Source organism: Histoplasma capsulatum, genomic scaffold (assembly GCF_000149585.1).
Source record: "Histoplasma capsulatum NAm1 scaffold_3 genomic scaffold, whole genome shotgun sequence".
NCBI lineage: Eukaryota > Fungi > Ascomycota > Eurotiomycetes > Onygenales > Ajellomycetaceae > Histoplasma > Histoplasma mississippiense.
The window spans coordinates 99870-126020 of record NW_001813980.1 but is presented as its reverse complement, the minus strand read 5'-3'; the positions used below and the strand labels follow the sequence as shown (position 1 = coordinate 126020).

The following is a 26151-nucleotide window of genomic DNA, read 5'->3' as shown; positions in this document are numbered from 1 at the left end:
AAAATAGATTTAGCACGCTTTAGATGATAATTACTCTCTATGAAACTATGGGAGTATCCTCCATATGTACCTAGTGTACGTTCTCAGATCAATGAGAGTTTTTGTCTCCTACTCGTTTTGCTTTTCATGCCCATGCTATCACATGACCATCTCCTCGACCCATCACAAATTCTGTGCGTAACCTCCAAGCATTGTTGACAGCCTTCACAGCAGGTGACATGCGCCAGCAATGTTCCGCTCTCCAAAACCGATAGCCCACATCTTCTCCTGTGGTACGATCGCCCGGAGCGTCATCAATCCTCCGAAGCGTTTGCTAATCCCTGATACCTCTCCGTATGCTTCATCAATCGTGAGGCGTTCCTTCGCCCGAGCGACACGAGTACCATTGACCGAAAGACAACATGTACTTCGGCGAAGATTTCGTTCGTTGGCCTACTTCGCTATCTTCGGCTCGTTAGGCTATGGCATAGGGAATGTTTTGTCCGCGTTCCTGGCCGATCCCGCGGCACCAGGTTCCCTGGAGGATACACAACGAGTTGACCATCTGCGGCGGGTGATGGATCGCCTTGAGGTGGTTAAACAGCTACGGGCTGATCCTGATTATGTCGAATGGGAGGCATACGAAAGTTTTTCAGAGGAAGAGAAGCCTCATCGACTGACGAGTGGGCCTCTGAGTGGAAGTCGCAATTTGCCTGTGCAGGTTAGTTCTTCTCTGCCCACCCCCTTCGCCTCAATTCGTGCGATTCGATCTTCATATTGAGCTTGGTAGACTTGCTAATGGTGTTGCTAACTGATGGTTGATATCTACAGCGAATATTTTGGAACGAAAAAAAACACAAAGCTACAACAGTGGTGCATATGGGGATTGGACTCAGCAGCTGGCCATCAATCGTTCACGGAGGGGCAGTCGCTACGGTTCTGGACGAAAGCTTTGGACGGGTTGCCATACGCAGCTTCCCCGCTCGAACAGGTGTAACGGCTAACCTCAATATCGACTATATTAGACCCTTAAAGGTTATGGGTTTTTATATAGTGACAGTAGAATGTGACCTGGAGAAGAGCACGGAGCGCAAAGCTTTCGTTAAGGGCGAAATTCGAGATTCAAAGGGTAGCCTATGCGCCACGGGAAATGCTATCTTCGTAGTGCCGAAGACCGTGACGTTGAGACCACTTGGTGATAATTTCTAACCTCTATCTTAGACACCGCTCTATTAGACATGACCTCAGGAACGAACTTCGTGTATCAAATTACTCGGGGTGTCGACTTCTGATTGGAGCCAAATGCTAAGTTCCGCCTCACAATCCAAGCCGTTCGTTTAACGCCTCTGATATGTTATCAACTATATGCGGAGTGGGAAAGGAGGCATAGAACTATCAGTCTCCATGTCACATCATTACCTCATTAGCAACCTGGGACCCCCTGGGCTCTTTACTTGTCAAATACGCAAATTTGGCATGAAATGGATACCATAACATAAAGGTCTTTTTCTTAATCATCCTCAAACCGCTGGCGAGACGAGGGATAGATTCGAGAAGTTAGATGCAATGAAGAAATGGCACTCCCTTTTATTTTTCCTTTTTAGGAGTTGCACCTGTCAAGTTGAACTAGAGGCTGATACACTCCACAAGCTGTGTCTAGATAGACATCATGAGTTCCAGGGGACATTCTCGCAAAAGGCCTCACATGTCAATGTTTTATCCGCTTTTAAACTTGTTTTCGATCAGCCGTAGTATCGTCTCAAAATCACCCGGGGTTCAGTGATCAAAGACCACAGGTTTATATCGTGCACGCCGCCCATTGCTCTTTTAGTATTTCCCATCCAGTGTCTAGTCGGCATCACTGGTTTTACTTTACTCTCCATTATTGACGCGCGTTGCCAACCAAGAAGAAAGCACTCGATGTATTATATATAACCTTCACCAAGACTTGACTCATCTTGTTAAGAGAATATACGGCACTCTTCTATATCATAGCCCTACGGGTTCCCTTTTCTATTCCTTTCTCTTCCAATTTCCTGACCTTCTAATTTCTTGGAACTCGGAATTGCTCATCCGGTGTTCAGTGCTGGAAATATATTTAAACGCCATTTCTTGTACTACAGAGTCCAGCTACTAGCAATATATCCCATTTAGCAGTCTTGGGCATAAAACTAGAGAAACTCAGCCCCAAGCAGTTCGTGATAACTATTTCATGCCCAGAACATGACATATTGGCAGGCACAAATTAGCAGTTTCATGGGATTTTCGGTACTCAGCCTTTTTTTTTGGTGTTGCTCTCACTTAGCTAGTTCATAACAACATTATCCTCCGACATGGTTGTTCCTTGTTTCAGCCACTAGTCCCAATTTATGCAGTTGGAAAATTGCATCCTGGACTGCGCCCCATGCCAACGACGTCAACATAAAATAACCCCTTCCCACGCAGCATTGAAGGGCATATCTGCAATTCGAAGTCAATTCTGGAGCATCGCATTGAGCCCATTGTGCTGCCCCTCACCTCAGCCTCGCCCGTCCTATTATCTTCAAACACTTCCTAGCTTCCGTTTCAACGACATACCGTTTCAGCTACACACACGTGCACATCAACAGAAGCAAGAGACAGAAGAAAACAAGAAAAACAGGGCTATCCCCATATATCCCCATAAATACAACCCAACCTCTCTCTCCTGAGGCCAACAAGGACCCTCTCCATTGGAACAATGACCACCTCCCAACCCACCCAATCGTCAATAATAACGACGAAAACAGCGACAAATGGAGACAACACCTCGCACATTCCCTCCGCAGCGCCGATGCTCAGCCCTCCAGCCTCTTCCCACTCCATTGCAGATGATGACGACGATGCCCCCCTCTTCTGCCCCTCGTACATCTCCCCAATGGTCCAAAAACAGCTGCCGGAAAACTACACGATCCGACCCCTACGGCGATCAGACTACTTCTCCGGCTACCTCGACGTTCTCCGAGTCCTGACCGCTGTCGGCGACTTCACCGTCGAGCAGTGGAACGAGCGCTATGACTGGATGGCGAAGCGAGGCGAGGAGTATTTCCTGCTGGTCATCTGCGATGGCTCTGGTAGGGTGGTGAGCACGGGGAGCCTGATCGTCGAGCGCAAGTTCATTCACTCCCTGGGCATGGTGGGCCATGTGGAAGATATCGCGGTAGAAATGGGCCAGCAGGGGAAGAAGTTAGGGTTGAGGATGATTCAGGCGCTGGATTTCGTGGCGCAGAAGGTCGGGTGCTATAAGGTGTGTCATTCTTACATTCCCCCCCCTCCCCGGTTACTCCTCTTCAAATATCATTGTGTGTGGCTTTTATTCGTGTCTTCCGGAAAGAATTCGTCGCTGATCCGTCCACTCTTACAGAGTATCCTCGATTGCTCAGAAGCCAATGAAGGCTTTTATTTGAAATGCGGCTTCAAACGTGCCGGCCTCGAAATGGCTCACTACTACAACTGAAACGAATAAATTTACATTTATTTGTTAATTTTCGCCCCCTTTATCCTTCTTCTTTCCCTTTAAAAAATATAATAATTATAAGGGACTCAAACGGAATAAAAAGCCCCATCCTTCCGGCCAATACTGTCCCCAATTATCTTCCGAAGCAAGCAGAAATACAAACGCCCAATTCCAATACATATCTTCGCAAGATCACTCTGCTTCGCCCCTAAAAGCTCTACGGGACAAACACTAGTGATCGAACCACATAGTGGGATGATTATTTAAATATATTCCGCTAGGGTATTTTGAATATCCAGCCGTCGTCTGCACGGGCGTGTATGATAATGTACACTCCCCCCGCGGCCCCAGCAGGCAAGTGTTGGATTACTACTGTGAATGGGGTGCTCGGATCTTCTTCTCTCTTCTCTCTCTTCTTTGCGGTCTAGAAAAACGGTCGGAGTGATTTGTTTCTTTTATATTATTAATCGGGAGGGAAGAATATTTTTCATTTTTCAGCCTTGAGTCTTCCTTGTTATTTTTGGACGAGTGGACCGGAATAGGATTTCGACAATATCAGGGATAATTAATACATACATAGATGGCGTGTTAATACCCCTCTGCTTTGTGTTTTTTTGTTTTTTTTTTTTTTTTTCAAACTTTCCCCCTTTCCCCCTTTCTCTCCGTCGATTTGCGCTCTTTTTTTTTCTTCCATTTCCAGTTTTGTATTATTCTAACAGTGGCACATTTCGGATTGATTTTCTTGGGTCTTGGGCCGGCTCCCCACCACCATCCCCCTGTTACAGAGGGTGCAGAGCTGCAAAAATTAGTACTCGTACTAGTGACTAGTAGCTGACTGACTGCTTAGCCGCCCACTACACACTCTACAATAGGGATCTGAGTGGATGCTCCTCAGTTCAGATAATGTGGAACTAAAGATCCATGTATCCCTGGGATTTTGAGGTGTGTTGGCCCACGTAGCTATGGTTGCAAGAAGTAGGCTGTTTCTAGTACGTCATGAGTAATGCGCTATTTTAATAAGACAGTGGGATGTTTACGAAGTACCATCTACTACTAAAAGATGTCCAATCTTCCTCAACCTAAACAGTATTGAATAATGATTGATTGTGTATTTATAATGTGAGTTCATGAAGCATTAGGTAAGAATGTTATATTTTCAATCAAGTCTTCGCCGCCCTTCCATACCGAAACACTCAATCATAGCACCCAAAACACAATCAACCCAGGCCAAAATTGCTTTCACACATTGACCCGCTCTAATCTAAAGCATGGCAAATCGATCGATCTCTCCTACAAGATTTTTGGAACAACAGAACCTTAGTTTATCACAGAACAGCCGAAGAGATCTCTTAAAGCTTATGATTTCCGTCCGCGGCGGCTCGGGTACAGACCGACGAATCAGGCAGTTTTCATAGAGATATAATACAGAACTATCATTGTTTTGGAGAGATGTTGAAGCTGAAAAAGGCAGAGGGACAGAGTTTGAAAATAAATGATATTGCGCGCCGACTTCGACTGCGGCATCAGTATCAACAATTTTCCAATCAATTCAATCGTTCACGTGAGACCGGTATGAAGCCACCCGAATCAGCTATCAAAGCTTTTCAACATATTTCGGGAGAGCCTCATACCCCATCAGCTAAATGCCAACTAAGAGCCGGAAAGAGGCTCTCGTCGCTAGAGCCTGATGTGATGTTGAGAATTGAAAAGCCTCATTGGGTGAAGCAAGACAACACCTGGCACAACATTTGCTTGGTATGTACGGAGTATTTGAATCGACATTTGTTGTCTTTAGATGGGAACGAAAGCTGTCTGAAAAGGACCTCAAATGATATATGAAGACAGGTCCAGATTAGAAAGAGGCAAGAGTTCAACAGCTGAAGTTAGGAATTGGTATAAGAAAGGAAATGATAGCGAATATTAACGTATATAAGCCATAAGATGTATTTAAGAGGCTAGACTGCGTACCGCGGTCGGCATACGCCGTTGAAAACGATCACCGGATATATCACATTACAAAGCTCGCGCGGAAAATGCTAATGACTAGCGGAAGTGGGAAGAAAATCGAAATTTGAATTGTGAAGTACCCGACACAAGAGTAGATATATGTTCAGAAAGTTTTTACACAAATGTGTCGAGAGATATTGTAACCAGGCTGACCAGTCCTTTCCCCAGACTTGCGGAGTCCCCTGTTTTCGTGTCCATGAATATACACGATATCTCCCCCTTTCCAACTCGACCCTTCCACTACCTTGTAATAAGAGTAATGGCACATCGCAAACTGATCGTGTTAAGACCTCTATGTGTTCGTTCGTTCGTTGTCCATAATTTCAATTTTCATCTCGGGCCAGTTTAAGAGATAAAGGGTTCCCAACACATAAAACACAAAGCAATACAGGAGAGAAAACCGTAAATAAATGCGCTTATGACGTAGGGTTGGGGTTCATCTTAAAAGACGAGGAAACAATATCACGTTAGTTCCAACTTCGTTGCGATTGCTTTCTCCGATCATTATTGGGACCAAAGGCTGTAGAAGACGCACCTTTCGCTTTCCACCGGTCATCGTGACGTTAACAAATCGTCTGGTGTATTGCAGACGCTTCTTGGCGCGACCCTTCGGGGTCTTCTTCTTCTCTTGAGGCTCGACCTATATTACATCAAGTCCTCCAAGTCAGCCCAAAATCTGTTCTTGTTTCCGTATCTTCAACCATATATGTCTTTATATATATCTCTCAAACTTTCCACTATATCTTGCAATAAAACCCCAAATCTTAGAATTCGTTACACGGACCACAGTTCTCAGAATCGAGGTGAGAGAAACCGTTTTCCGAGAACCATGCACGGAGAGTGAAAAATGGGCAAAGAACTGACCTTAGGGGTCTGGGACTTGACTTTGCCCGCACGAGCGAGGGATCCGTGAACTTTACCCATGATGTGCGGTAAGCGATGGGGACGAGTTTTCGAAGGATGCCGTTGACAGAGGTGTGATTGACTGTGTGGGAGGCTGAGAATGACGATGGTTTGATGGATGTGTTGGCGTTTTGTTTTTCTGCCTAGCTGTATTAAGCGAGCGGTAGCGGCTGCGGAAGAAGAGAACAATATCAGGATCCTTTGGGTCTCATTTTGAAACGCCTGGGAGATAGGGAAGGTGAAGGAGAGTAGATGCTTACAGCCGTTTGGGATTCGATCCTCTTCGTTGTCGCGGTTTGCCTTTCAACTCTTCCAGCTCGTCTCTGTTGACTGAAATGGAGGACGTCAAATTAGCGACTGCCAAGACTTGGCGAGTTGAAGTGTGTAGGGCTGTGCCCTATTTCCTATTTTGGAAGCCGTCTACTCATTGCTCCAAAGACGAACCAGCAGGATCTCAAGAGTGATCATGGCACTGAATTCTCGCTTGAAGGCTTACAGATTATAGAATTGCTGAGTCGCTATATTGATGAGTATTTAAGATGGATGGGACCTTGCTCTCAGGCAAGCAGACTGCTTCAGATGGAATTATCTTTGAAGCACGGAATATGCTAATGCGAGGCAATTGAGCATCATCCTGAAATAGCCATGAAAGGTAAATGAAACGAATATAGAGTGGGTGGGAAATCTGCTAACCGAGTTTTCTCTTTTTTTAAACTAGATCACAGTACATTGAAAGCGTAAAAAGAAATAAGAAAGAAAAATAGCAGGAATCCATTTGCATTAGAACATCGTACTTGCAAAACGTCCCATAACAGAAAATTATCTTCGCCTAGCAGAGTCCTGATATGTAAGGAATATAAAATTCTTTAGATAATGGGAGACTCTAGCACACTGATATTCGTAATTGCACTGGTCCCTTCCATTCCACAAAAATCACCGGGCGCCACTACCGAATCCCAAATTTTAACGAGACTTAGCAGCAACCTTGGGTGGCGCACCCTTAGCACCCTGTTTGCTTTGGATTCTGCTCGCCTGGCCTCTGGCAGCGTTGGCAGCGTTCTTAGCCTTCTCAGCTCTCTTCTTGCTTTCGGCAGCGGACTTCTTTTCCTTTCCTTCCTTGATGGCTTGTTGGCGAGCAGCGAGGCGGGCCTCAGGGCGCATGCTTCGTCGTTCTTTGATGACGTCTAGAGAGGCGCCGACAACAGCACGCTGGGACTTGACTGTGCGTCGGGTACGCTTCTTTGCAACTTCCTATATGAAGTAATAAAAAAAATAGATTTTCCTTTTGTTAGCCAATTATCCCAACTTCTCCAGTTTCCATTCTCAAAAGACTATCATTTTTGCCCATCCGTGATATTTCCTTGCTTCTCCTCATCCTTCATGCCATGTATCTCCAACTGCTCCACACATCTTTGATCTCCCAGAAACACCTCGCATCGCGAAAGATATAAGGGGGAAATATGGAAATGCCACTGACTTCAGAGATGCCTTTCCTGTGTTGTCTTCTATAAAGGGTCGTCCATAAGATTCGGCGAGGGTTTTTGCGTTGGAGGAAGAGGGATTCGGTCTTGCCATTCTGGAAGCGGAAGACTTTGCCGTCGCCGCGGACGTAGAGTTTACCCTGCACACATCGTAGCCAAAATAATCAGTTTTTCATGTTTCTCGTAGTTATTCCTTCCAACCATTTAAACGGATAAACTTGGCATATAGAAAGAAATCCTCCATAGTCCAAACAAGTCGTGCGTGTGGAGTACAAGGATTTTGATACCGGGACCGAACCGCCACGACACTTTCAAAAAACACAGCATCATTTTCTGACATACCTTTCCGGGGTAAATCTTCTCGCCGCTGAAAGTGTCGTCGTAGGTACGCATCTTGAATGGGTGGAGATGCGCAGCCGGTGAGTGGACGGGGTTAGATTGTTGACTTCGTAGATTTAATTAATCTCTGCGACTGACGCCCTTTACACCCTTTGGTGGTTGGTGCGAGATGCTTTCGCTAAAGTGTCTCACGTGACTTTGGCTGCCCTTTCACAAGCTCCAATCAAGCTCCAGGAGTGGGCGTGCACTATCAGTCTCCAATCTCCAACTCTCCATGGCTTTTCAGCAATGGGAATTTACTTTATGTTTTCTATGATGGGGAATGAATTTGCAGTCGGGTCTATTCCGAACTATCCTATTTTTCGCGTTACATGAACCCGATCAGGTCATTAATCGATGAATCCTACATGGCGCTGACAACATTTTGGCTGGCAAGTGGGCGCTCCACCAGACACACTCCTCGAGATATTGATTACACTTTTGGCATTCGCTTGGAAGTGTCATTGTTTACTCCGTACCTATCGACTTAAAAATGTTGATACGCACCAAGATGACCGAAACGAGGACCTTAGAATGAATCATTTATTGAATCAGGTCGAGAGATTTTATTTTGAAAATTTACAGAGGAAACAGCGCATTCGTTTAACTAAAACTGAGGTGAGCTTGGCATAATTCCGCTGGAGTGTGTAGGAAACAATAAATGAAATAAAGGCACCAGATACATCAAGAGTTGACTGGCTAGCTTTTTGGAGAGCCGAGAATGGTGAGAATCCGTTGCGCCTCAAAAAAAAGAGTGCGGAATCTGTATTCTATAGCGGGCAGTCGAACATCGCAGGTTGAGCCTTCAACCCAGACAAAAAAAAAGCAAAATACAAAAAAAGGGACTATAAAATCATAGAATCAATCAAACAAAGGATTAAAACCAAAACGCCGTAATAACATGATAAAGGGAATTAGGTCGTCAGAAGCCGAACAAAAAGAAGAAAGATGAACAGGGTGTCTCGCTCGGCATAAACAACCACCATTAAACAACTCGCCCGCAATCAATCGATCACTAAAATAGTATCAGGTCCTTACTCCGATGTTAGCCAACCCACTTAAGTTCCTGCCGATTATGGATTCCTGCCCGCCGCCTCCGGCGATGCATATAGTTGTGTCTCCGCTTTTGCTTGCGCAATAGCTGCAGCTGGGTTTTCTCTCCAGTGTTTCGCAACTTCTTCTGCGAGGGGGTCATCGGCATTAGGGGCCCCAAGCAATGCCTGGATCGAGAGGAGAATGGTGCGGATTTGTAGAGCTGGAGACCAGTTTTCTGTTATTGAAGGGAACAAAGTTAGTTTTATTCCATTTCGCGCTAGCAGGGGCTGTGTGTTCTGCTAATACTGCCCATGAGGCGAGTGAGGTTTTTGTCATACTTTTCAAGACGTCAAGACAAATCCTTCCGATCCCGTCAATGTTGGGGTGATAAATCTTTGTCTGGAACAGAACCTGGGGAGGGGCCATTGGATAATCTTCCGGCAGGAAGAGTTGTAGCTTGAAAATTCCTCCTGAAGAACTTGTTAGCTTGAGCGCAAGGCTTTGATTGTAATATATAAACAAGCACTCAAGGCATCTATGTATCAAATACCCCATACCTTCATAAGGCGAGTCGGCCGGCCCTTCAAGGGTAACATCAAAGTGACGCAGATTGTCTTCCCTGGGCTTTGCAGTGATACCGGGAACACTTTTTGACCAGAATAAAAAGAAGGAAAAGCATGTCGTAATTAGCCATCCAGAGTTGCAAGAGCATATCAACTCAAGGGGCACTTAATAGGACAGTGAACAACTCACGGTTCGGTCATCAACCGCTGAGTCTCTTTGACTATTCTCTTAGGCAACTCCATTGTGCAAGCTACTGACCAGGCGCGTCTGAAGGGCTACGAACAAAATCAGAGTCCTTATCACCGGAAAGGATGAATAAGGCAAGCAGAATAGTCGGTTAATGCTACTGGCAAGTATGTTTCAAAACGAAGAGTAACGCGCTTGACAAAAAAAAGTTCGTCTTGGCGTGGTAGATGGAGGGGTAGGCGAGGGGTAGGCGGGGGAAGCAAATAGCAAAGAGAGCTCCCAGGCACAAGGAGAGCCAACAAGCCAGATAATGTGGAAGGCAAAATGAGACAAGCTTTCAAATCGATGGGAGACTAGAAGGGATTTCGTTTCAAACTCCTCGTCCTGTCCCTAATCAATGAAGGTTGGGAGTAGAGCAACCAATGACCTAGTACCCGTGGGTCGGGCTGGAGGATGTTCCGTGCCGTTGTTGACATGCCCATAAATATCAAGTCTCCTTTGACTGTATATACATAATGCATGTCGCCGAAGCAAATTGAAATTGGCAACTACGAAAGTACTAGTAATCGTTCATTTTGATAGATTTTACAACTCTAATTTGAGCTGCCAGAGCCATGAAACTACCCATTTTGGTGTCACCATACCAGTGCTGTTGGAGTATACTACGGCCTACCAACCCAACTACCCGATGTCCTAGGTGGGTTGGGCAATCCATAAGGTATTTTCCAGCCTAGTTCAGTCAAAATAGCTCATATTACTTACATATTTATAGGTAAAATCTTTGAAGTTCTCAGAACGTCTCATATAGTATATCTTGGGCATTTTATCTGGGAGCTAAAAATACTAACGTAATCAACCACCTAACGCTCGTTTCCACCCAACGCTCGCCTTTGTACAGAAGCCGCTGCAAAAAATTTTGTCTCGCCAAGATAATTAAAAAACCGCTATATTAGATAGTGAGCACCACCACAGTATTAAAATGTAATAAAACTACCCCTCATTTAAAATATAAGAGGCTCCCACCTAGTTTCTATTGCCTCAGTTTGTTATCTTTTCATCATCAGTGCTGCTTTCAATCATGGCTCCCAATACTGATATCGCCACTCGGGCGCTCGTGGTGGCTCTCAAATCACCTTATATTGCAAAAACTACCACTGAGATCATGAATATTACAAATCTCTCTGCTCGCCAAATCAACCGTATATATGCCAGAGCTTTTGAACGTGGCTTCAACCCTGATCTCCTCTATCTTACTATCCGTGATGAATTCCTTCAAGATGCCCCCCGCAGTGGCAGACCTACAAAACAGACTTCTCCTATTTGAGAGCAAGTATTAGCGAAGGTGCGCCGAAATCGATATGGACGGGAGAAATCCTGTGCTGATATGGCTCTTGAGCTCAGTGAGGAGGGCTTTAATATTGCACCCAACACTGTATGGAAGATCTTGCGAAAAGCAGGCATGAAAAAGACCAAACCTACTCGAAAACCTGGCTTGACCAATAAAATGAAACATGAACGACTTCAGTGGTGTCTAGATCATCAAGATTGGACTCTAGAAGATTGGAAAAGAGTTATATGGTCAGATGAGGCATCTGTTATATTGCTTCATCGCCGTGGAGGATATCGAATTTGGAGAACCTCCAAGGAAAGATTCTCTCGAAGTTGCATACGCGAGCGATGGAAGGGGTCTTCAGAGTTCATATTCTGGGGTTGTTTCTCATATGATAAAAAGGGTCCCTGTCACTGCTGGAGTCCGGAAACTGCTCAAGAAAAGGCTCAGTCAGTAAAGGATATAGATTCTCTTAATGAAATGATGGAACCAATCAAGAAAGCAGAATGGGAGCTTCAAAATGGAATACGACGTTTAAACCTTCGTCAACTGCCAGGACCTCAACCAATATGGAAGTGGAAGAAAGAGACAGGCAAGCTATCCCGTGGCAAAAGTAATGGAATTGATTGGTATCGATATCAGGTCAAAATCCTTCTTCCAAAGCTCTTTCCCTTTGCCAATGAGTGTGAAAAGGAACGTCCAAATACCATTGTCCAGGAGGATCGAGCTCCTGCTCATGATCACTATATCCAACATCATATATATGAGATTCATCACATTCAACGGATGCTCTGGTGTGCGAATTCCCCAGATCTCAATACGATTGAACCTGCTTGGACCTGGATGAAACGAAAAACAACTGTCAAAGGAGCTCCACAGAACCGGGCAGCAGCTATAGCAATATGGGAAAGAACATGGAGGGATCTACCACAGGAGCAGATTCAGGCTTGGATAGAGCGGATTCCTGTTCATATTAAGAAGGTTATAGAGTTAGAAGGTGGCAATGAATATAAGGAAGGAAGACTTCACTAATTACACTGTAACTTACTTATTAATTTGAATGATAATAAAAGAATGAGATACAGTGATGTGGCTGTGATTCAGAAGGTTTGAAAACTATGAGAAGTTTCTGAAGAGTTGAATGTATATATTTAAATATTAAAATATGAGAGAATTTGCTCTGAATTGTATGAAATTAACTTTGAAGTTTTGAAACCACTTTTAATATTGTTCTCATTCAGAGCTTTCATATGAGCTGCTGAATATAGAGTCAAAAACTTTTTCTTATTAATGTAATTAATATCAAACTGCATTTGCTCTTTCATCTGTTGTTTGTACATCTTCTTTAGAAAAGAGAAACAGCTAACATTTAAAGATTGAAGAAGATGAAATGAATGAAATGGTATATAAAAAGTAATAATATTGTTTTCAAAGCAGAATTGATCAAATTCAGCTGAAATATGACTTTCATATTCATTAAGAATCAAGAATTTCGTGGGTAGTTGTAAGGATGTAAAGAGGTGAGGATGTATGTATGTATGTATAGGTTTAACGTCCCGGAGAAAACACGGGCAGCGCCTGTATTTCAGAAGCCTCCCGAAGGGCATGGAGACGTGCTACGCTGGAGAGATTTCTATGTACACAGAGAGAGAGAGAAAACAGAATCCCGGTGGCAACTCTTGAGAAGACTCAGGTGGGCTCCACCTTCGGCACATTGGCCACATCCCCCACCCCCTGAATGTTTGCAACGATTGCCTGCCGCACAGCATATGGCTGTAGCCGGGCGACCCGTTTCTCTGGCTGGAGGGTGACGAGGACTCGTGGGTCCTCCTGCTGTTTTGTGCCCCCTGTGGGGCCCCCTGGCTGACTGGCGCTTTTGGGCTGCAGGCTAGCTCCACTAGCCCTGCCTGCCGAGGAAGCCGCAGTCTTGGCAGGGGCAACCCCAGGGAGGGCAGAGTTTTTCCCCCTCTGAGCAACACCCGCCCAGGTAGTCGGCTCCCTCGCAGCTGTCTTTGCTGCATTTGGCTGCGGATGAGTATCCGGGGCAGCACCCCCTCTCAGAATTGATGCTGCACTCAGATCTGCTGTCACATACTTGACAAACCTCTCACAGAAGATTCGGGCAAAGTTCTGACTGACTGACTGCTTCTCCTCCTCAACCCAGCTGTCCAGAGTCTTCGCCAATCTGATGAGGGCCTTCTGCTGCAGGTTCTGTTGCTGCTGAGCCTCCTCAAACTGCTTCTGCAGCCGAGAGGTGGCCGTGGGGATGCTGTCGCTGGCTCCTTTGAGGACTGGGGGAGGCATTGTGACAGTCTTCCTCTGCCTCTTGCCAGCCTTTCCAGCGACAAAATTGGCCGGTGACTCCGGCTCCAGTGGCCTGGTGTAGGCCGTGTCGATGTCCTTGGGCGGACGGGAGGGCGTTGAGGGCTCCATGACCACTCAACCTGTGCAGTACACACATGTAGAGAGATCGCAGAGGGCGTGCGATGATATTGAACGGGTTGGAGGGTTAAAATTATACGAAAAACAGTTGGAAAAGTGGAAAATTCAAATGTACCCCTACGTTCGTGGGTAGTTGTAAGGATGTTATTTGTGAGAATGTATGATGTGGAATCTCACTGAGTGGATTAAATGACTCATGTTAAGAATTCAGATCACTAACTCTCATTTATTACAAATTCATTAAAATATTGTAATATCAGATCAATCTAAGACTCATTAAAATTCATTTTTCACTGATATTTGATGTGAAGAGGTAGTAATATAGTGGAAATTTCAACTGCTACACATCCACTGAAATGGCATGATATGGATAAGTAATAAAAGTAATGTCAAAACACCAAGCAGATTACTATTCATATAGGGAAAGGTGGCAATATTGAAGGTTCGCGCTGTCAAAAGGTTAATATCCACTTTCTGTACGGCCCTGGCACTGTACGGAAAAAATCACCGAACAGGCCCTAAGAGATCATGAGTACATGGCCGGAAGGCAATGGAATTTGATTACACATACCGTGAACCTCCTAGCTGTTCTTGTTCTCCAGCGACGAGAGGCTTCTGCTCCGCCGTCTACCTTTTATCATAGCTACCTGGCCAATCGAAGTCCCAGTTTGGGATAATTCTCGCCAATCAGCATCCATGGATGTTCCCGAGGTTTCAAATTACCTCCTGGTCTGCGTACTAGTATTTCAAGGGTTGCCCTCAATGAAATTCTCCACGTGAGCTTCTGTGTTAACCGTGGGAGGGAAGCATCTCAAGATGTACTTAGCTACTAGTATCTTAGGAAAGGGGCATTGGTGGGTAGTACTAGTATACATCAGGTTTTGAGGAACCTTTTCGGGTAAACAATATAGAGCTCGCAATATTACGTTGTAACTATCCCTGTAAGAGGGTTGAACCTTGGTTGGTTGTTATGATCTATCTAGTAGCTAGCGGCAACTAATATATCCATGTGTGTGCGAGTCACGTGTGGTAGGGCTTGTGTAGGACCTCCAACAATCCCGACTGCTTTCATTACATACTTGATCCTCCCATGCATTCAGAGGATGACACTCTCAAGGACTTCGGAAATTCGATATCAGTCCAGGTGCATTGGCCTGTATTTTCTCCGTTGACCTTGTATTTGCCTTTCTTCTGGGTGTCCTTTTTAATTTGAGAAGTCATATTCCCCCCCTCTGTGATGAGATAACGCAATACACGTCCCATAGTTAATAAAGCATTCATTCTATCCACTGGGGAAAAAACATTCGACGCAAGAGTTAAAATTGTTAATGCACGCAGCTGCTCTTCCCCTTCCCTCATTCCGTCTATCAGACGTCCTACATGGGTCCCGATCCCGATATACTCACCATATGGGAAAGAAGTCGTCGACTATTTCCTGTCCCTGTGGCAGTAACTCGATAGGGTTATCTGTGGTGCCAGGCGCATCGAGGGATAAAGGTATTCGACAATATGTCGAGCCCTATAGGGTTGAGGCCATTGGCCTCTGCCTACGAGAGCCCGACCTTTGGTGAAGATAGCTCATTTCATGTCGAGCAGCCGGTTGGCTCTATGTCAATATCTCCATGCGGCAGAGATGTTGTACTTGCCTCGTGAGTTTTAGTCCCATTTTCCTCTCTTTTGGATAGTTAGAAAATTATTCATTTCCATTATAGCTGATAGTCTGTGGAATAGAAAGGAAGGCCTCCATATAATTGACCTGGATAGTCCCTACTCTCCACCTCGATACCTTCCCCACCACACTCCCTGGGAAGTGGCAGATGTTCAGTGGTCCCCCTTTGCCGCGCGAGACAGCTGGGTTGTGAGCACATCCAATCAAAAGGCCCTGGTTTGGAACCTGGCAATGAAATCGACACAAAACTCCATTGAATACGTCTTGCATGAGCATTCTCGAGCCATTACAGATATAAACTTCTCCGCCCACCATCCTGACATCCTAGCCACGTGTGCCGTAGACAGTTTTATTCACTGCTGGGATCTACGGTCTCCAGCAAGGCCGGCAATATCATTTTCTGACTGGTTTGCCGGTGCAACTCAAGTCAAATGGAACAGACAGGATCCTCACGTCATTGCAAGTTCGCATGACAGGCTCCTTCGGATTTGGGATGACCGAATGGGGGCTCGTCCACTGCGTACTATTGTGGCACATAATACAAAAATTTACGGCCTTGATTGGAACCGGACACGCCGAGAGGCGTTGGTGACTTGCTCGTTGGATAAAACCATCAAATTTTGGGATTATTCCGTTGCGGAGGATATTCCGGAAAAGATCATTCATACTCCGTTTCCCGTTTGGCGAGCTAGAAATACGCCATTCGGATGGGGCGTTCTTGCCATGCCGCAACGCGGGAATAGTGATTTACATCTCTATGGCCGGAAAAGAAGTAATGATGGCGGTGATCCGCCACGGGTTCATAGCTTTCCAGGCCACAGGGGTCAAGTCAAAGAATTCCTTTGGAGATCGAGAGGTACAGTTATGGATGGTTTAGATTATCGTGAATTCCAGCTTGTGTCCTGGGGCACAGATAGGGAGCTGCGATTGCATCGAGTAAACCCAGAGATTCTGGCGGGTGTTGGATACGAAATCGGAAAGTCTTTCAATCCCTCTCTAAATCTGACGCGAAAAGGAGCTGTCTACAAAACATTCCACGACGATCCACGACTAGATGATAGCGCTGAGCAAAAGGGTATTCCTCTGGGAGCCCAAACTTCTGGGCATCATCGATCGCTATCAACTGTAGGTGTTGGACCCAGCAGCGTCTCCATGCCTTACTATCGTAGCTGGAACCGGGGAGGAACAATGGGATTGGGATCTGCAGTTGGTGTGCAAGGGCGTTCCTCTCTTCGTGCTGACATGAATCCTATTTCCTGGATGCGGGGTGTAAAGATATCGGGATGGGAAGTGGAAACTCTGGGAGACGAGATTACTCACGTTGGTGAAAAGTTCACAAAGGTTTCTTTCGAATCTGTCAATATCGGACAACGCAAAACGACGGTTTCCATGCATGGGCCTTGGGGTCCCGACCACATTAACCTTTTTATAAAGGTTGACATTCAATTCCCACCTGACTATCCACGAGCTTCGGTCCCCGTATTTACGGTGCAGAAAACCAGCTCAGTCACTGCACAATTGGCCTCGACGATCACGGCAGGGCTACGAACTATATCTGAGACATACCTCGCTCAGAAGCGAGGATCCCTTGAGGCGGCTATCCGCTACCTCCTGGGAGAACATAATGTCGAGGAGAGTGTGGCGTTTGTGGGACGTCAATTCGGAGAGGCGTTGAAGTCCCCTGACCTGCTTGATGGCGATGAATCCAGCGATGAAGATGAAGAAAACGGGCAATTCCGTGCCTCTCAACTCGGACTAAGCGCTTCTGAGATGCTCCGGCCAGTTAATGCGAATGTCATGGTGCCGGTATTTAAAACATGCGGGGCGTTATGGACCAACGATGGCCGGCTTGTGTGCTTTTTCCCTCCCAAAAAAGAGAAGACGTCAGCGTTTATGGGTTCCATGGGACTTAGTGATATGAGACTTGCACGAGGCGATAGGGTTTTTGAGGCCTTTGGCCGATTACAAACAAGCTCACTGGGCCCAAAACATTCGAGCGGCGTAGGGACTGGTAGGGGCACTATCACGGATGATGGAGTTTCTGACTATTCGGACGATTCGTTTGCCGACTCTTCGAGTTCATCAGGCTCATCAGATCTCCTCGGAAATCGCCCTCCTCAATTCCATGGGCCGAATACTTGGAGAAGTGGAAGTTTGGGATTCTATCGCTCAAGGTCCACTGAAAATTCTCAAAAATCTACAACAGGGGTTGGAACCGTGAAGTCATCATCGGACAACCCACACAATATCATCCATATTTACGATATATGCGATCTATTACCAGCCAAAAGAGAGCTCGCCAAGGAATATCTAGTGTTTGGCAACCCCACAGAAGTGTGCACCCATAACATGGCAGCTGCTGCCGGCCTGGGGCTATTTGATGTAGCCCATGCTTGGGGTCTCGTTAGGTTAATACTACAAAACGAGATTTTTCCAGATCCTGTCTCTAGTGGTGACTACGTTGAGGTTGCACGAAAGGTCGTCATGCGTGACATGCAACGCAAAAATAGCGTTGTGGATTCGAGCTTCGATAAATTCACACGAAAGCCATCCAGCAGTTCTCGCCCAGACAAAGTAAACTGGGGAGAGCATCCTCTTGGCGGTCGTTGGCTCATTCCAACTCTGTAAGTTTCTCCTCAACGGTGGCCAGTCGACCTTGAATGCCAACGACTAATTTTGAGTAGATTCAACTACTTCGAGCGTTTGGGGGACATCCAGATGTTGGCGATGCTCTCTTGCATTTTATATGAACCAGAGTCTAGCATGGATCCGAGCCAGATGGGGATCCGTGGGGTCAGACGATCATCAGTTATTGTGCACAACCCCCCGCTAGTCCTGGATAGCAGTTCACCAACAGGAGACCTCCGCGGCAAATGTCAAGAAATACCACGACTCACATCGTTGCCCAAGGCTTCTACCCACGTCGTTTCGGCTTCTCAAAGTTCTGCTTGTTCTTCGACAGAACATTGGCATGTCGGCACGCCGCCACTATACTCAACTGGAAGCACGCCTCCTCAAGGAGTTCAACTGAGCAGACAACCCTCTAGCCGAAAGTCACAGTCACAGGTTATGTCATTGTCAGGATCACCGGATCATCATTCTAACCCACGCTCCGTTTCCGGCCTGGGAACCACTCTGGCTTCTTCACTCTCGCGGTCTTTTACGTTTGGACCTTCAGGATCCTCATCGCCTCCAGGTAGTGGTAACAAGAAGCGCACAAGTCCCGCAAGCAGCTTAAACATGCATGGTCCTACTAGGTCTGCTGCCGGTGGCATTTTCGGAAAACCTGCATCAGCAATTCCAGACCATTTAACCGCATCGACTAATGCAACGTCACAACCCCATTCTGATTCTGAAAGCGAAAGGCCCACGTCACCCAAGTCTAAACCACCAAAGGGCGTGAGAGTAGTTTTGAAAAATCAGCATATGTTCGATAGTGCCAATCATGCTTACGTACCCCTCCTTGATCAGCGTCACAAACAACTTTTCAAGGCTTATCGAGCCGCATATGCTGACTTGCTATTTGTTTGGGATATGCCCATAGAACTCATGGAGGTGCTCAAAATCGATGGTATCACTGGTAGTAGCCCCGACATGTATCGCCTATCCCGCTCGAAATATCATGATAAGCGAATGTCGGACTCCGACGGACGTGATTCGAGACCGCTAGCCTCAATTCGTTCTCAAGAAAGGAAACCTGTCGAGAATAATCAAGGCTTGGATATACAACGAAATTGCGCCAAATGTGGATGTGGTCTTCACATCTCCGCCTTTGCAATGTCCGACATAGCAAAAACCAGCCGCAGGAGTAAAGCACGAGGCGGTGATTCGCCTGCAATTCAATGCCCCCAGTGCAGACTTTCACAACCAATCCCCGCCAAGCTATCATGTGTTATTTGTGGCGAGGTCATCGATGGGATGTTTACTCCGTGTTTCAATTGTGGGCATATTTCCTGTGTCGAATGTCATCAGAAGTGGTTCTCAACACAACCTCGCTTTGCCAGAGCAAAAAGAACGACTACTAATCCATTCTGCCCAAGTGGCTGCGGCTGTATTTGTTCCAACCATGTCGTAATCAAGGTAACTATACCATCACCTCCGAATAGATCACCCTCAGAGAAAAAGTACGCTACGGTCAATGAATCCCCATCGCATCGAAGTCGGTCGCAGCCTGCTCGTCGAGATCGTCGCCGGAGCACGGGAGTTGCCGTTAGCAATCCCAGCTCTAGACGCGATGCAGATGCAGACCCTGATAACAAGTATAGTTTGCCCTTCATCTCGCAGGTCACGCGCGGTCTTAATATTGATCTCCATCTGAAAAAACATTCCTCGAGAAAACCCGGCACTTATTTTTCTGATAGAAGTGAAGATTCAAAGAATGCCTTGGAGAGAGTGGATACTTTGTAACTTTTTTTTATTACTTCCTCAAATAACCTTTCAAGCCTCCGAGACGAGTGCTCTTTCCTCCCTCTCTCCACACTTCCGTCTTGCTTCAGTCCCTTTACTGCGCGTGTTATAAATAACTAACGGCTATTCCGTACATTGACCTTGCCCCACGTCCAGATATTGTGTATATATAATGATTTGTGATGGACATGTACATTTATATTATGATTTAAGCATTAATTGCAGCGTTTTTTTCTCTATTCGAGTTTTTGTCAGTGTACCACACAGAGTGGCGATAACATACCACAAAGATATTTCAGGTATTATTCTAAAAATTATACCAATATAATAATGTATTATAGATAGACTTTGTAATGTACTGGTTTAGTATTTCCTTATTGACCTAGTGGTATCTTCTTCTGTCAGGTCAAACTGCCCTGGCTTAGTAATCCTTCCACCATAACTTGCCACGGAGCTAGCAATCCTTCAATCAAGCAAGCTTTACACCTTCCACAAGTTATGAGGCCCGTTTTGCGCACAACGCTGCCAATTCGGGATTCCTTGTCGATATAATCATTTTTTTTAACTACTGCTTCATTCGATACGCCTTTCGGCGTTAAAATCGTCTTATTACACCCCTTTTAACGCGTTCTAGAAGTCTTGTTTTGATTCTACGCCGCTGCTCGCTTAGAGAAGCTTGCAGGGTGGAACGCACCAACGATGCAAAAAAGCAAAAAAGAAAACACCCGATTGGCGACTACGACGCCACCGAAAGCTTATATTGGCAAGGACCTGATCCAAGAAGCCCTTAATAAGAAAAGAAAAGATTCAAGATGGCGGATCCTAGGCCCCATTGAACGCACCGCGTTACACGCTCGCATTCTCGCGTCCTGCCCTCTGGCTCAGTAGTGGCGGATGATGATATTCCCCCACGCCCAAGCTCTGCTCACGATCGCCCGCCAGGAGCATTTGAGAGCTCTATTAATGAGCCCGATCCTCCTGAAACGCCGTTCCGATTCGAAGCTGGATTGAATACAGCTCCTGACACAGTCAGGCCGTCGGCCCGACCTGTCCATCCTACCCGAACTACCCGACAGCTTGATGAGGCGGGCTCACATCATGACAATGGAGCCCGACATTCTGAGGCCTTGCTTTCCGACGATATTGTGTCTGACCAGCAGATGCAACGTCTTATGGTGACTTTTGAGATGGAAAAGGAAAGACGCAAGGCCCTAGAGGAGAAATGCAAGACCGTTGAGCTCCAATTAAGATTAGAAGAAGTCCGCGAATGCAGGGCAGCTGCAGGCCAAATCCCATCTGCCGGCCATACGCCTACTACCCCTACGGGCCGAACGCCCACGTGGGATGCCAATCTTGGCGAAAAACTAGAATATAATCTGTATGATCCGGATAGTCGTGTCGGCAAGGCAATCGCCCAATTCAAAGAAGATGTAAAATCAATGACCAAGCCGAATGCTCTGACCGGCACGTCAAATTTCCTCACATGGAACACGTCAATGAAGACCAAGCTGGTTGACGCGCAGTGCTGGGGTATAATAGAAAAGCAGCAGGTTCAGAACCCCCTGCAGGACCCCGAATGGGCTCCCTTTTGAGACGCCCGAAACCGTTGGACCTACGCGTTCATTTCGAACTCTTTGGGTGCGAACGTCAGGCCACGTTTCATAAAAAATGATGAGAATAGGATTGCTTACACCCTCTGGCGGGCAATTGAGGAGGAATACTCTATCCCCAAGACCCAGCTCCGCCGAGAGGCAGTCCTAGAATTCACATCGCTTGGTGGCACTCAGGTCACTAACGTGCACAGTTCCCCTGATAAGTTCCGTGCCGCGATCATGAAGTTGGAAATGATGGATGCTCACCCGCCTGACGCGTGGGTATTTGACATATTCTATTCCGCCCTTCCGAACGTTTGGAGGGGTTATGTACAGAAGAAGATTGAGAAGGCCCAAGAGTCCAAATCGATCCCGGTTGTATTGGACGTTCACCTTCTCATGGAGGAGATCCGATCTCGATTGGACCCTCCAAAAGATAAAAAGCCCACACAATCGGTAGATACAGCTGCCAACGCTGCCCAATCGGGGGCCACAGCAGCTGCCGATTCCGTGAACAATAATAGCGCGAATACATCTAACTCGGCCCGTGGAGGTCGTTCCGGACGCGGTCGTGGCGGCTCCCGCGGCAGTGGCTGTGGTGGAGCTGGCAATCCGCCGACCTGCTCCGAGTGCAATAGATCCCACTTCGGCACTGTCTGTTGGTTTACGAATCCCGACCAGGCGCCCGATGATTGGAAGGCCAATAATGCTACTAAGTTAAAGGAGTTCAAAGAGAAGAAGGAGAAGGCGAAGAAGGATAAGGACAATAGTGGAGGCAAGTCTCAATTGGTGATTACGGACGGTTCTGAATCCTTCCAAATGGCGAACCTCATGGAGGTTATAAACGTGCCGGCCTGCTTTGTGGAACCCCACAAGGATCCCCTAACCATATGGGATAGCGGTGCTGGCTGCCATATCGCGAGCGATAGATCACGATTTTCGACGCTTTTTACGATCGACGGTTCTACAGTCCAGGTGGCCAACAAGGCCGTTCTGAAGGTCCAAGGCGTCGGCATGGCGTCCATCCCAGTCGGCGAGAGGTTGATTGAATTCAATCACGTATACTACGTGTCAGGACTGTCAGCTAACCTCATCTCCGCTGGGCTTATGGAACGCCAGGGCTATATTCGCCGTGATATGCATGTTGATGCTGGAAATTATTTTGAGTTCCTGTCCCCTACTGGCAATGACGTGTTCTATGCCAACCTTTCCTGCAATAATATTTACATCCTATCCGACAGTCCTCCGACGTTTGACGGCGTTATGAATGACCAAGAATATGGGACGGTCGCGTACGTGGCTGTTCCGAAACCAAAGACAATTTCAACGGATTATGATCCGAACGCAGGGTCCCTAGGGCCGTTCAGCCGTGAGGAGGTTGAGCAATTGATTAACCCCAAGGATCCGGATACGGATTCCTTCGTCATATCCCCACCTAACCGACTCCCTGCCGTGGTCCCGAAGCAACTGCCATTTGATGAATGGCACCGTAGATTGGGCCATATCGGCGAAAATAATATATTGAAGATGGCCAGGGACCCTCGCTTCGGAATTGCCATTATCGGCCCGAAGAAGTTGTCATTCTGCGCCACGTGCGTCAAAGCCAAGCAGAGGCGCGCTATGTATAAGAATTCCGCAGCACGCCGTGCCACTCGCAAAGCTCTTAAGATTTGGGTGGATATTTTCGGCGGAGGTGAGACCCTAGGAACCGAAAATAACATATCCTCCTACGCCGGCAAGAAGCTCGCCATGATCATTACGGATGACGCCACACGTATGAGGTGGGTGTTCCTTCTGGAACGCAAGGATGAAACGTTGAAATATCTGCGGATCTTCAACCAATTCATCAAGAATCTGCTGGGCCGCGGCATCGCGATTATACACTCCGATCGTGGCGAATTGAATTCGAACGCGGCTACGGCTTATATGCTCAGTGAGGGAATCAAATGGGAACCGACCCCCCCTCATACCCCGCAACAAGATGGGGTTTCCGAACGTTCGATTGGGTTGATCATTGAGAAAGCCCGATCCCTATTAATAGATTCTTCCGCGCCCGAAAAGATGTGGGGTGAGGCGGTTATTGCGGCCACGGAGCTGCTTAACCTTATGCCAACCTCAACCCTTCTATACGGGGGCCCCGAAAATATGAAGCCGATTACCCCATATGAGGCATGGCTTGGAGCGCTCCCGTCGGCCCGTGGAATCCGCCGTTGGGGTTGCAAGACGTTCCTGAAAATAGTCCCTAAGCCCACGAATAAGATGGCTTCCCGCTCATTAGAGCTAATTTTTGTAGGTTACGATGGCTTTACCAATTACAGGTTGGTTGACCCTTCCAATGGGCGTCTATATATATCCAAAGACGTCATTTTCCAGGAGGATCTCCACCTTGCAGACCCGTCAATTCCAACCGCAAAAGACCCGAAGGCCCTACCCACTGCGGCCCGCCAAGCGGCTGCGGCAATTCCTTCGGCGACCCCTGACCCATCGATTAATGATCTTTTCATCGATGAGGATATCCAACCCGAACGTCCGTTATTTCTAGTACCCACGAATAATTGGTGGATCGATTATGAAATTTCGGCGAGAATACCTACCTTTTTGGTGCAAAATACCCCGATTTCCCCGGATCCTTCAATAGAAATAGAGGATACCCCGACACCGTCAGGGAATATTACTGCAGTGGGGGAATCTTCAGTGGAGAATGGCCCTGAGACTGAAGACCTCCCTTCCGATCCTGAAATTGCAGGCCTACCGATTCCAAAGAACCTCACGCGTTCCAAAGCTTCCGCTGAATGGAAGTATTATTACAAGGCCTGTGTTAAAGAGGTTAATCGCCTAAAGCAGATTGGGGCCTGGCGGCTGATTGAAAGATCCCCTAATATGGCAGTCCTTCGCGGCCAATGGGTGTTCGACAAGAAGTTCAATAATTTGGGTAGAGTCGTCCGCTATAAGGCCCGCTGGGTTGTTTGTGACAATTATCAAGAAAAGGGGGTCAACTACTCGAAGACCTTCGCGCCCGTCGTATCTGCCTCCACGTCCCGAGCTCTCATGGCGATCTCAGCATCCCGTGGTTGGCACGTTCTGCAGATCGACATGGTTACCGCGTTTTTGAACGCCCAGCTGCCGGCCGATGAGCGAATATATATGAATCAGCCTACGGGCTTCCACGAGGGTCGTGGCGATCTTGTCTGTGAGTTAATGCAGGGACTCTACGGCCTCAAGCAAGCAGCGCTTCTATGGTATGAGGAACTGCGAAGAATGCTATTGCAGTCAGGCTTCCGTGTCAGTCCTTACGATGCTGGACTGTTCATTCATGACGCGAAAAAGGTCTATATGATTGTATACGTGGATGACGTACGCCTATACGGCCCGAAGATCGAAGATCTCAACTGGGCCAAGGCCGCAATCGCCGCTAATTACGAAATCAAGGATGTGGGCGATTCGAACCGATATTTGGGCATGAAGATTGAGCGGGATTCGACCTCCCTTACGTTGTCCCAACCCCTATTTATTACGAATCTTCTGGAGGAATTCGCTATGGATGACTGCCACCCTACGTCTACTCCCATAGAGGAGAACGTTGATTTCATGAATGACAATGAGGAACCGGTCGCTTATACGGCGGAATTTACCCTACGCTCCTATCAGTCAGGCATTGGATCCCTGCAATACCTTGCGACCAATACACGTCCTGACGTTAGCTTTGCAGCAGGCTTTCTAGGCCGATTCAGCGCCCGCCCTACCTCGAAGAATTGGGCCGCTTTCAAACGTACGCTCCGCTACTTGCAGGGCACGATTAATGCGGCTATTTTAACCTACTACAAAGACGCCGATATCGAACCCGTGGCGTACGCCGATGCCGATTGGGCCGGTAGGGATCCGGGATCCCGCTCAACTACCGGCTACATCATATATATGGCGGGGGGCCCCGTCGCCTGGCGAAGCTGCCGGCAGACAGGGGTCTCCAAATCATCAACCGAGGCCGAATATATCGCATCCTCCGAAGCCGCATATGAGCTCGTCTGCCTACGGGAGCTCCTAGAAGATGCCGGTTTCGTGCCGTCCCGCCTCAATAATCTGGATGCCGACGATCACCCCAACCCACCTCCGGCGAATGGCCTTGCTTATACGATTCATGCTGATAACAAGTCTGCCATCGAGCTATCCTCTTCCGAAGCGATTCCGCGCCGATCGAAGCATATAGAGGTCCGATTCCATATCCTTTGGGATCTCGTCCGCAAGAATGAGATATCGGTCCGGTACGTCCCATCCGCCGAGAACGCGGCAGGCGGGTTAACCAAGCCGCTCGGAATGTTGAAATATACGCGTTGGAAGGAGATTATTAAGATGAAGGGATAGGGGGGTAAAAATTGATGGATTTGATGGCTGGTTTTTTTTTTTTAACTACTTCGTTTTTCCAGTTGTCTTTGTACCTGTACTTGATTTGAAGGCAAATTTTGTATGTAGCATTGTGTATAGTTACTATGGTGAGTGGGGGTGTCAGGTCAACTGCCCTGGCTTAGTAATCCTTCCACCATATAACTTGCCACGGAGCTAGCAATCCTTCAATCAAGCAAGCTTTACACCTTCCACATCTTCTACTATCTTCTGCTTCTCACTCTCCATACTGTTATCACCCCTCACAGAATTATTATACGCTCAGAGGAGTGAATAGTGGAAGATAGTAAAAAGAAGGAATAATA

At 47.0% G+C, this 26151-nt stretch overlaps 12 protein-coding genes across 12 annotated transcripts; 7 read left to right on the top strand and 5 right to left on the bottom strand.

The window, feature by feature from the left end:
• Positions 1 to 229: 229 nt before the first annotated feature.
• HCAG_03172 (conserved hypothetical protein) lies at positions 230 to 1188 on the top strand (the record flags this gene model as incomplete). The annotated part of the gene is made up of 2 exons (XM_001541025.1): positions 230 to 700; positions 811 to 1188. 2 exons carry the CDS (start codon positions 230 to 232, stop codon positions 1186 to 1188), a joined length of 849 nt encoding a protein of 282 aa, XP_001541075.1.
• Positions 1189 to 2698: 1510 nt separating this feature from the next.
• HCAG_03171 (glucosamine 6-phosphate acetyltransferase) lies at positions 2699 to 3454 on the top strand (the record flags this gene model as incomplete). The annotated part of the gene is made up of 2 exons (XM_001541024.1): positions 2699 to 3244; positions 3362 to 3454. 2 exons carry the CDS (start codon positions 2699 to 2701, stop codon positions 3452 to 3454), a joined length of 639 nt encoding a protein of 212 aa, XP_001541074.1.
• Positions 3455 to 3731: 277 nt separating this feature from the next.
• HCAG_03170 (predicted protein) lies at positions 3732 to 4655 on the bottom strand (the record flags this gene model as incomplete). Its single annotated transcript, XM_001541023.1, has 3 exons — positions 3732 to 3878; positions 4094 to 4230; positions 4640 to 4655. The coding sequence occupies 3 exons, from the start codon at positions 4653 to 4655 to the stop codon at positions 3732 to 3734; spliced, it is 300 nt and encodes a 99-aa protein (XP_001541073.1).
• Positions 4656 to 5026: 371 nt separating this feature from the next.
• HCAG_03169 (predicted protein) lies at positions 5027 to 5529 on the top strand (the record flags this gene model as incomplete). The annotated part of the gene is made up of 2 exons (XM_001541022.1): positions 5027 to 5209; positions 5407 to 5529. 2 exons carry the CDS (start codon positions 5027 to 5029, stop codon positions 5527 to 5529), a joined length of 306 nt encoding a protein of 101 aa, XP_001541072.1.
• Positions 5530 to 5877: 348 nt separating this feature from the next.
• On the bottom strand, positions 5878 to 6385 carry HCAG_03168 (40S ribosomal protein S30; the record flags this gene model as incomplete). The annotated part of the gene is made up of 3 exons (XM_001541021.1): positions 5878 to 5901; positions 5997 to 6101; positions 6326 to 6385. 3 exons carry the CDS (start codon positions 6383 to 6385, stop codon positions 5878 to 5880), a joined length of 189 nt encoding a protein of 62 aa, XP_001541071.1.
• A 942-nt stretch (positions 6386 to 7327) lies between these two features.
• HCAG_03167 (60S ribosomal protein L24) lies at positions 7328 to 8238 on the bottom strand (the record flags this gene model as incomplete). The annotated part of the gene is made up of 3 exons (XM_001541020.1): positions 7328 to 7615; positions 7842 to 7985; positions 8188 to 8238. 3 exons carry the CDS (start codon positions 8236 to 8238, stop codon positions 7328 to 7330), a joined length of 483 nt encoding a protein of 160 aa, XP_001541070.1.
• A 1058-nt stretch (positions 8239 to 9296) lies between these two features.
• HCAG_03166 (ubiquitin-conjugating enzyme E2-17 kDa) lies at positions 9297 to 10064 on the bottom strand (the record flags this gene model as incomplete). The annotated part of the gene is made up of 4 exons (XM_001541019.1): positions 9297 to 9493; positions 9597 to 9728; positions 9816 to 9904; positions 10012 to 10064. The coding sequence occupies 4 exons, from the start codon at positions 10062 to 10064 to the stop codon at positions 9297 to 9299; spliced, it is 471 nt and encodes a 156-aa protein (XP_001541069.1).
• A 1022-nt stretch (positions 10065 to 11086) lies between these two features.
• Positions 11087 to 11332, top strand: HCAG_03165 (predicted protein; the record flags this gene model as incomplete). Its single annotated transcript, XM_001541018.1, has 1 exon — positions 11087 to 11332. One exon carries the CDS (start codon positions 11087 to 11089, stop codon positions 11330 to 11332), a length of 246 nt encoding a protein of 81 aa, XP_001541068.1.
• A 60-nt stretch (positions 11333 to 11392) lies between these two features.
• Positions 11393 to 12370, top strand: HCAG_03164 (predicted protein; the record flags this gene model as incomplete). The annotated part of the gene is made up of 1 exon (XM_001541017.1): positions 11393 to 12370. The coding sequence occupies one exon, from the start codon at positions 11393 to 11395 to the stop codon at positions 12368 to 12370; it is 978 nt and encodes a 325-aa protein (XP_001541067.1).
• A 657-nt stretch (positions 12371 to 13027) lies between these two features.
• Positions 13028 to 13771, bottom strand: HCAG_03163 (predicted protein; the record flags this gene model as incomplete). The annotated part of the gene is made up of 1 exon (XM_001541016.1): positions 13028 to 13771. The coding sequence occupies one exon, from the start codon at positions 13769 to 13771 to the stop codon at positions 13028 to 13030; it is 744 nt and encodes a 247-aa protein (XP_001541066.1).
• Positions 13772 to 15289: 1518 nt separating this feature from the next.
• On the top strand, positions 15290 to 19856 carry HCAG_03162 (conserved hypothetical protein; the record flags this gene model as incomplete). Its single annotated transcript, XM_001541015.1, has 3 exons — positions 15290 to 15429; positions 15512 to 18073; positions 18134 to 19856. 3 exons carry the CDS (start codon positions 15290 to 15292, stop codon positions 19854 to 19856), a joined length of 4425 nt encoding a protein of 1474 aa, XP_001541065.1.
• A 699-nt stretch (positions 19857 to 20555) lies between these two features.
• HCAG_03161 (hypothetical protein) lies at positions 20556 to 25807 on the top strand (the record flags this gene model as incomplete). Its single annotated transcript, XM_001541014.1, has 3 exons — positions 20556 to 20740; positions 20812 to 21406; positions 21569 to 25807. 3 exons carry the CDS (start codon positions 20556 to 20558, stop codon positions 25805 to 25807), a joined length of 5019 nt encoding a protein of 1672 aa, XP_001541064.1.
• Positions 25808 to 26151: the final 344 nt, after the last annotated feature.